The sequence below is a fragment of the Parasteatoda tepidariorum genome, chromosome 6, assembly GCF_043381705.1.
Source record: "Parasteatoda tepidariorum isolate YZ-2023 chromosome 6, CAS_Ptep_4.0, whole genome shotgun sequence".
Classification (NCBI taxonomy): Eukaryota; Metazoa; Arthropoda; class Arachnida; order Araneae; family Theridiidae; genus Parasteatoda; species Parasteatoda tepidariorum.
The window spans coordinates 73,452,791-73,463,126 of record NC_092209.1 but is presented as its reverse complement, the minus strand read 5'-3'; the positions used below and the strand labels follow the sequence as shown (position 1 = coordinate 73,463,126).

Genomic DNA, 10,336 nt, shown 5'->3' with positions numbered 1-10,336 from the left:
ATTAAAAATCCTTTTTAAAACATAGTCTTATGAGTGACGATATTGGCGCCATCTATGATTTTATTAATTCAGCTAGACCAATTAGAAATGCCGAATTTTAATTCAATGTTTTTTTTTTCTCTTATATATTTCTATATGTCTATGATTGTTTTCAGAAAGTATGGTATCCATTCTTAAAAATGTATCAAATATCAGAAAAACTCACAATTGAAAATTTTTTTTTTTAAAAACATGAATAAAAAAAATCACGAAATATCGGCAATAAATAATCAGATGTCAGTAAAAAAATTATACGAATTTTTAAAAGTCGGTATTAAAATGAATGTCTGTCTGTCTTTATTGTCTCCTAAGCAATCAGATCAAGAGTGATACAATTTGGCATACTGATAGTTAAAAGCACGGGAAAGGTCAATGTTCACATAAGAACGTTCGACTATGAACAATTCGACCGGGATGAGCGAAAAAATAATTTTCATATGAGATAAAAATAACGCATAATAGCAATTTAAATAGCAGATGATTCTTAGCTCTAATTAATAAAAAATTAGTTTCATCAGGTGCTTATAGCACGTTTTCTAAAAATTATTTATCTTTTGTTCCTTATGTGAGGTGAGCACAAGTAAAATCAACTTGAATAGTTTTCGTGATTTCTCGATTTTTTAAAGTTACACGCATTTTTTTATTTATTACTTTCCATACGTTACACGCAAATTTTTATTTATTGTTTTTTCATGCAGACCCATAGAAAAATTTCTATTTTTTAAAAACAATTTTAAAGCATTTAATTTTATAATTTTTCGTCTTAGTCCTTAAGCTGTCGAAAAATATATACCATATTTTTTTTTCAGAGAACACGTCTTAAATGCACAACTATAAACAAAATAACCACGTGATCCTAATTCGGTGACGTAACACCCATCCACATGCCATTAACATTAATAACAAAACTTTAAAATATAAATAAACATTAAAAAAAATGCACTAAAATCCTAAACATTAATATTTGCAATTTTATTTATGACAATAGAATGTTACTAACTAATGCGAAAATAATCATTTTCCAAACTTTTCTCCCGAACGGAATAATTAAAGGCTGAGGTTGCCTGATTGGTAGGGTGTTGGCCCATGTCCAAGGAGTTATGAGTTCAATCCACGTCGACCAAAGACTCTCTATGTAGTAAATGGTAAATCTGTCAGATAACAAAGCCCTTAGTTTATTTTATTTTTACCATGTTCCCATAAAAAATTATACCTCTATGAGTTCTGAATTGGAGATTGATTGTTCTCTGGTTCAGGTCAAAATTACGATTTTTGGATTAAAGGATGGTTGTATGAATGGGTCCGCCCTATAAACGGCTGAAGTCGTATTCTTGACCTTAGATGGCACCACTGAAAATCAAGAAACGCACCTTCTGCCTTAAATTCGTTTGATTTCACCAAGAAGGCTTGCTGAGAAGTGGCATTAAAAACAACAACAATAGAATAATTAAAATTTTTAAACTACTTTTTGGATCGGGGGCTAAAATTGCTCCTTGTACTGGATAACCAAATTTTAGAACCGTAGAGCTAGTAATTCTTTAGTTATACGATATTCAAAATAGGCTTCCGGGAAAAGGACAGACAAAAATGGTGAATAAACACAGAAGAAAAGTTTAAAAGTATCAAAACAGTATTCAGCATTTTCAGAAAATATCCCCATTTTTTCTTATATAACCTGTTTTTATAGCGAAAAATGCAATAATCAGTTCTGAATATTTACAAAGCTGCTTCTAAATTTTTGTTATAAAACGTGAAAATAAGAAAGTCTTAGTGTATTGTTAATAAAAACGTCAATATAATTACTAGTATATTTTAACAGCTGCAATAATACATAGTGGGAGTTTCTTAGACGCACAATGTGTCTTAAAAAATTCTCGTGATCTTAACAACAAAATTGGGTTTCAAGCTTATGAACGAGCACCACGATCATTTAAAATGATGCTTTTAAGTTATTCTTTAATTCTTATTCTTTACTTTCCGTGCATTGTTTATTCCAATAATAATTGCATTAAGAAATATTACAGCTCTGACATTGTGCCTCAAATTATTGATCAAGCTCCAGAACAATTACTGCAGGTATATTTAATATTTTTATAGTTTATTTTAAATTTTATGACACAGTTACACTTTAAAATTATGAATGAAGGTTACTAGAATTTAAAATGATAATTTGAAGTTATTCTTAAATTCTTATATTTTGCTTTCCATATATTATTTGTTTAAATAATTGTATTAAAAAATAACTTCTGGCTTTATTCTTCAAATTATATACGTAATTTTAGAAGAATTATTACAGGTATAGCTAATAACATTATAGGTTTTGTTTATTATTTTCATGGCTCGATTAGATTTTAAACTTATAAACTATTACCACGATAATTTTGCATGAGATTTTAAGTTATTATTTAACTATTATATTTAGCTTCCTGGGTGTTGTTTTTTCTTTCAAATAATAATTGTATTGAAAGATATTAACATCTTGATATTGAGACGGAAATTATTAATTTTGCTCTTGAAGAATTATTTCAGGATTGTGTTTTTATAGTTTTTGTTTATTTTATTTCACGACGCAATATATTAAAAGTTAAAAAACACACAATATTTAAGCTAAGCGAAAAGATAGCTTATTTCATGCATTGTTCCACAAATTATATCTCTAGTTCCAGAAAAATTACGACTATAGTTAATAATTTTAGAGTTTTCATTTTATTTTAGTGATAGTTTTAAATGAAATTTTTTAAATTAGTCTTTAACAATTATATTTTTCTTTCTGTGTTTATTTCATTCAAATAATAATTGCTTTTAAAGATATTACAGTTCTGACATTGTGACGCAAAATATTCTTCAAATTATCAGAAGAATTATTACGGGTATATTTAATTACTTTACAGCTTTTTTTTTATTTTATGAAAAACAGATAAAGTCTGCTAGTCTGTTTACTTTTCAAATACTAGATGTTTTTCCCCAAATTGTATGTCTTATTTTTAATTCAGAAAAATTTGATTTTTTAAAATGCTGTCGATTGGTCTCAAATTGTATTAATAAACGCCTCCTAATAAATGCTAAATATGTTCATTCTAACAAAAGACTCATTAACCTGACTATCAGTGTTAGTATATACGCTAGTTTATTTAAGATTGAACTATTAATAATCCCGTTTATTTATCATATATTTATTTTTATTTATTTGACCTTATCGGTTTTTAAAGAGAAATTTACCTGTGAACAACTTTGAATATTTTATTTCTTTTCTCTCTTTTTCTAAAAACAAAAAAAATTATTTTACTTATTACTGTATGAAATTAAAAAAAAAGAGTAAGGACAAATAAAAGAAATCTAACCTTAAGAACTTGTAGCTTTTTAGTGCATAGCTGCATTTTGGTTTATCAGAGCACAATATTTGAGAACTGCATCAATTCTTATTTGGAGAGAATATTCGCAAAAAACTCTTTTTCGTATCAACCTATTATTTTTAATTCCATCAAGAAGTCCTCCATGAAGATTAGCTTGTCCCTATGCTTGATTTAAGAATTTCGTAGTCAACTGGGTTCGGTTCAAAATTACGAGACTACCCAGTGGAACATTGATAGTTGTAAACTAAGAATTGGGTCGCCAGTTTAATGCTGATTATAAAATAAAACTTACCCTATAATTTTTAAAACATAAAAAAGCACATGTGAAAATCTTGATCATTGCGGATATTTTTTAAACAAAATATTGTCATATGAAAATTTTACTCACTGTTTGCTTTAAAATGAAAAAAAAAAGCAAGCAAAAGACCGAAGCGAAAAAAAATCTACCCTTAAAGGCAAACGGTTCTGGAGTAAATATAAAATTCTGTTTTAAAAAAGACTATATTTGAGGTCTGCATCTAATCTGATTCAGAGAGAAAAAAAATCAAGTTAGTTCAAAAATAAGAAAAATATGTATCATTTTAATGTATTTTTTCATACCCTACATGGTTATAGACAACAGTATCATCGTCAATACTAATTTGCAATACAAAGTTTGGACCCCTTAGTGTTAATTTTACTTTTTGCGCATTTCAGCGTAGTTCGAGAACATTTTTAGACAAATTGAGGAATTTTTTCTCACAATTATAAAATTCGTTTGTCCTAAAGATAATTTCAAGCAAGAAAAAAAAATTATAATAATTTTATTGTTTAAAATTATTACTTTTTTATTAGTTTATTTAATAGTCAAAAAGGATTTATATTGTAAAGTATACATCATTTAAATGCATCATTTTTAAAAAGGAAATTTAAAATGGCAAAATACAAAATTCAAAAGAAATTGGTCGAATTATTCCTGAGAAATCAAATTTCAACGAAGTCGTATTTTTAATATCCTCTTTCTCAGGAACTATTCGACCAATTTTGTTTGTCCAGGGCTACTTATTATTTATTTTTTGCGCATTTTGCATTAAGTGAGTGGGAATAAAAAATTAAACATTCAGTTAATAATTCTAGAATTATAAACTGTTTATTTTGTAATTAAATACTAGATTTTTTTTCTGTACTTTAACAGATAAATTTCGATGGCCATGAAATTAGTTGTGGAGAAGAAACTCCAAAACCTCTTACTGTGAATTCACCAATGCTAAGTTTCGAAGCAGAGGACAACTCACTTAATACATTAATTATGATTGGTAAGTCTTATCTCCAACTATAAAGTTATTCAAATACCAATTATCATTTTAATTTAAGTTCTTTTAGCTTCTAAGTTCCTTGGTCAATTAAGTTCCTTATTTTCAATTTTAGTTCAATTCAAAACATCATCATTTATTGTAATTTGGTACAGCTTCTTTTTATTGTAATTCAGTATGTCCCCACTTGTGATGTTTCAATAAAACTTCATTTGTTAACATTTAGCGGTGTCTAATTTTTTGTAGTTTTGTATAGCTTCTTTCTATTGCAATTTAATCTATCTCCATTTAAACTGACTAAATAAAACTTTTTTTGTTGAAAGTTTTTGTTGTTGTCATTAGTGGGGCTCTTTTCTTTGTAGTTTTGTATAGCTTCTTTTAATTGCAATTTAATATATCTCCATTTAAAATGACTAATTAAAACTTCATTTGTTGAAAGTTTTTGTTGTTGTCATTAGTGGAGCTCTTTTCTTTGTAGTTTTGTATAGTTTCTTTTTATTGCAATTTAATATATCTCCTTTTAAAATGATTAATTAAAACTTCATTTGTTAAAATTTAGAGGAAGCTCCATTATTTGTAGTTTGGTACAGCTTCTTTTTACTGTAAATCAATATATCTTTATTTATAATGCTTAACTAAAACTTCATTTTTTAAAATTCTTTATTTAGTCTTTTTGTTGAAATTTAATAATATATCTCCATTTTAAATAGTTTAATAATTCTTCATTTATTAAATTTTAGCTAAGCTCCTTTTTTTGCGATTTGGTATAGCTTTTTTTACTGTAACTTACTAAAGCTCCACTTATTGTATTTTACAAAAATTCTATTTGTGAAAAATTTGTAACAAAACTTAATATTATGAGACACTTAGATATCGAAACAAATAATTTCATGATATAAACTAAAATAAAATATTTGATATACAGAAGGAATGAATGTTTAAAGCGACATTTTTGAAGATTGGAGTAAATATGTATAATAAATTATAAAAAATTGTTACCTTACATAATAACGTAATAAAAAATTGTTACCTTACAATAACAAATCAAGAGATATTCTTAAATTTATCTACTTTCAAATCTGAAAAACTTATTAATTCCTAAAATTCTTTTTAACTGTCACCATGTCTCCAGCTCTCAAAAACAGGTGCCCATTTTCAAGACCTGCCAGATGTGAATGAGAAGAAACGAAAATAATTCTGTTTTTTCTCATTCACGTCTGACAGTCTTGAAAATGGGAGAATTTTTTGAGCGGCTTATATATATTTTTTTAAGCGAATAAAGTTCAATCTGGTAATAGCTTATAAGATTTCAACTAAATAATACGTTTAATTTAAAATGTAAATATTAATTAATTTTTTGCAGGAAAAAAACTAATGTAATTAATTTTTATAACTTTTGAAAATAAGACATTTTTAAACTAAAGACGCCATTTTTAAATGTTATGCTATTTTATTTTTCTTCAAATAAATATGTTTTGTTTTCAATATGAACATAGACTACACTTCTGTCAGAAATGAATTGTGATTAAGTTGCATCTATATTTCTATCACCCTCAGATCCAGATATTCCTAACCCAGAAAATCCAACACTGGCCAATTTTCGACACTGGGTAATTGTAAACATTCCAGGAAACAGGGTTCAAGACGGAGATGTTATCTCAGAATATGTAAACCCTATGCCACCTAAAGGATCAAGTAAGTTCTGAACAAATAAATATACTCATACTATAAAAACAAGAGGAAGTTTTCAAAGCGATAAAATGTCTTAATATTTGATATTTCTTAAACAGTAACTATAAATCAAAATATTTTCAATAAGTAAGACTGTTACCATTTACAATTGTATTCTTATATCCTAAAAAGTGGAAAATTAGCTCTGGATCATGTAAATCTGTTCGGAATCATGGAAAGAAGAAGAAAGTGACAATATGTTTTAACATTTAATTTTTTTATCATTAAGTTAACAATAATTCAAAATATTTGCAGTAAGTAATACTATTACCATTTATAATATTTTAAAGTTTTGTCTTTAGAGTTCGTTCAATTAGTTCTCAATAATGTAAATCTGGTCCGTATCATCGAAAAAGGAATTCAAACAGATAAAATGTCTTAACATTTAATATTTTTTAACATTAAATTAACAATATAAATCAAAATATTTGTAGTTTATGACAATATTAACATTTACAATTTTAGTTTGTAATATCCTAAAGCTTAGCATTTAAACAAGGTAAAGGCATTTAATAAATTCTGAATCACCTAAATCAAGGCACAATCATAGAAAGAAAAAGAAAAGAAATAGTGGTAGTTACGCCACAATATCACGAGTTGTCTTAGTTGCTAAAGACCGGGAGAGCTGTATTAAGTTCACCGAGTTTTGCCATTTGTCGTGAGAGCTGCATTAAGTTCTCGGTTATGTATATCTCCTGTGCTGATTGCTATTAGCAGTCCAGTGTATGAAGAATCCCGTTGTGTGTAAATGAGACTGAGAAACAACACCACGAGGAGGACATATTGAAGTCAACATTTCGATGTGTACCATCCATCGCAGTAGGCGTGTCCTAGTCGAAATAGGTGTTACTTACGAGGTAGGCGTGTTCAGATCACGTCCGCAGATTTTCAGTGTAGGAGAGACAAGTTATTGATAATGTCAACCTTTATCTATCAAAAGATGCCTCGTGATTGAATTGAGTTAGCATATATTATATACTAGTGAATTGAAATTTAATAATTGTAGAGGTAGTTACGCCAAAAACTTTTGTAGACCCCTGGATTACACTAATTAAATATTACTTTGCAGATCCACACCGATACATCTTGCTGGTATACAGACAATCAGAACTGGAATCTAGCGAAATGTTGCAAGACAAGAAAACTAACTTCAGTTTAGATGAATACATCAGAAAACATAACATTGACAATCCTTTCGCAGGAAATTTCTTCTACGTCCAATATTAGTTGTGTCATTTATAAAAATATCATTTATAGCCAGAGCCGGATTATACCTTTCGTAGGCCCTAGGCACAGAACTGGATTATACCTTTCGTGGGCCCTAGGCATAGCCGTTTTTGGGCCCTCCCCTCCTTCCCCCACTCCTCCCCTCTTTTCAAAATATATGCTAAAATTTTCTTGCATTTTTTTTTTTACATTTTTATTAATATGGATTTTAATTTACAAATTTGTTTATCGAACTTTATCTGCAATACCGACATACTGCCGATATTGCAGTTGATATCGATAATACCATTATGATTAGTTCGATCGATAACTATGTAAACACTTCACGTCAACAATACAACAACAAACCAGCAAAGAAAACAGTGAAATTGATAGTGAGATTAATTACAAGAAATATTTATACTACAAATAGCTTCATAGTTTTCATGATACTACTATGATAACTAAGTGAAGGAAATTAACATTGTCAAAAGTAAATCTTTTGAAATTATTTATAAATAAATTTGCAATGTAGGTTAAATGTTTACTAATAGAAAAAAATGATTTAATACTATTTTAATAAAATGTTAGTCACGTTTTTTCAAAGGAGTCATTTTAGCAATTGACCAATGTTTTTTATATATATTTTTCAGGATCATAAATTATAGTCAACAACAAATTATAGTTTTTCGTAGGCCCCTGAATTTCGTAGGTTCCAGGCACGTGCCTAGTGTGCCTATAGGTTAATCCGGCCCTGGTTATAACAGAATAACATCATTTATAACAGAAATAAATGTAACTTTATTTACATAACGTCCTGTTCAGTGTTTAAGAACTCAAAATGATTTCGAATCATTTGTTAGTTACTTTGGTATTTTTGAGGAATAAGAATTGTTTTTCTAAAACGATTTAAAAATATAAAATTCAAATCTTCCTTGAAATATGCAGCAACAATTTATTTACTTACTGATAAACATAACACTCAATTTAACATAGTAACATAGGAACATAAAAATCTTATGTCGTTTCTTTCGGTTGCCGGTAAATCGCGTGATTTTGATCCTTAATAAACAGAGAAAGTCAAGACTTTCTAAATTGAGTACTTGCACTTCAAGAAGAAGATCATATGAACCCACAGATGGGAACTATGACGTCAGTGCCAGCCAATAATTTATATTTATATTTACTTATAACCATCGTTGAACAGCTGACTCAAATTTAGGTTTACGACTACTAATGTTCCACTCCGTAGCCTTGCAATTCTGAACCCAATCCAGAAGACAAGGGAACTCCTGGATCAAGCAATGGGAGAAATATGCCTTTGTGGAAGACATTTCAGATCAAATAACTCGCATTTGCGTTACATGGAGAGAAAAACAACAAAACCCACCCAAAGTTACCATGGAGGCAAGCGGATTCTAACCAATAAAAAGCCTATCACTGAGGATATTTTTCACTTTAGCACTGTGTAAGCGGGATGTGGAATTCGTATCGACATGCCATAGCTGGGATTTGAATCTGGTTCACCTCATTGGAAAGAGAACTCATTGGAAGGGATCTATCGCCTGAGCCATCACGACTCCCAACTGATCGTTTGGAGAAGAAAAAAAAATGGCGTGTTAAAGTTGGGTTAAATTTCTCCACATAAGTTAAAATATTAATAAAAGTAAAGTTATTTAAACACAGCTCTGTATCGCTCATGGAATATGTTAAAATATAATCCTTTCTCGTCTACATTTTTACTTAACTTAGATTTATTACTTGTTTACTTATTTTAATGTAACAGTGATATATTTTTGTTTTGTGTACCTGCCCACTTCGATGCATAATTAGTTTATGTTCTACTTGGCTGCTTGCCGGTTTTGTGTTAAGTTAGACACATGAAGTGAAAGAATTGAAATCCTTTTAAAGGAATCTTTGCGAAAGGATATTATGTGTGCCAATTCAGAAAATTGATATCTGATGGGCTTGACTTACTCGAAATAGAATGGAAAGAATAGTTCCTAACGAAAACAAATGCCACGTTTCAACAACCAATCAGGATCGAGTTACCCAGACTACGTCACTGGCAGGTCTCCCATTGTCATCAGCGTAAATTAGTGTAAGATATAAATGTATTTTCCAAGTGTGACTTAGTTATTTATTTCTTAATTAACGATATTTTCAAGCAAAATCTATTTATCATATTGAAGTTTGAGTTTATTTATTATTGATTGATTTGTTTATTGAATTTCCATTTTATTTAATATTGATTGATTGTTTATTGAAGTTGCAGTTTATTTAATATTGATCGGTTGTTTATTGAAATTTGAATTTATTAATTATCAATTAATTGGTTTATTGAAGTTCGTGTTCATTTAATATTAATAAATTAATTAATTGATGTTCAAGGTCATTAAATAAAGAAAAAAATTGAGTATGATTGTTGTTCATTTGTGTCCAAATTTTTAAAATGTCGGACTCGTAGCCGGAAGTAATTCGTCTTCCTCCCAGTTCATGCTAATTTTTTATTTCTTAATATTGAAACTGTTCTACGGTTAAAGGCGCTCCATTTTTCCAAATAAAACTATTTATAAAATAATACGTTACCGTTTTCTTACAGTTACGCACAATTGATCTAGCAGCCAGTTTAAAACCGTTTATTTTACGGAAACTGTTTAGAATATAAGGAAAAATAGAGGAGGAAAATGAAAAACATATTCATTGGTGAAGTTG

General features: G+C 28.6%; 1 protein-coding gene across 1 annotated transcript; it reads left to right on the top strand.

Moving 5' to 3' along the window:
- Positions 1–1,867: 1,867 nt before the first annotated feature.
- On the top strand, positions 1,868–10,038 carry LOC107439024 (protein D2-like). The gene is made up of 4 exons (XM_043054321.2): positions 1,868–2,115; positions 4,567–4,687; positions 6,242–6,379; positions 7,485–10,038. The coding sequence occupies exons 1-4, from the start codon at positions 1,975–1,977 to the stop codon at positions 7,640–7,642; spliced, it is 558 nt and encodes a 185-aa protein (XP_042910255.1). The 5' UTR covers positions 1,868–1,974; the 3' UTR covers positions 7,643–10,038.
- Positions 10,039–10,336: the final 298 nt, after the last annotated feature.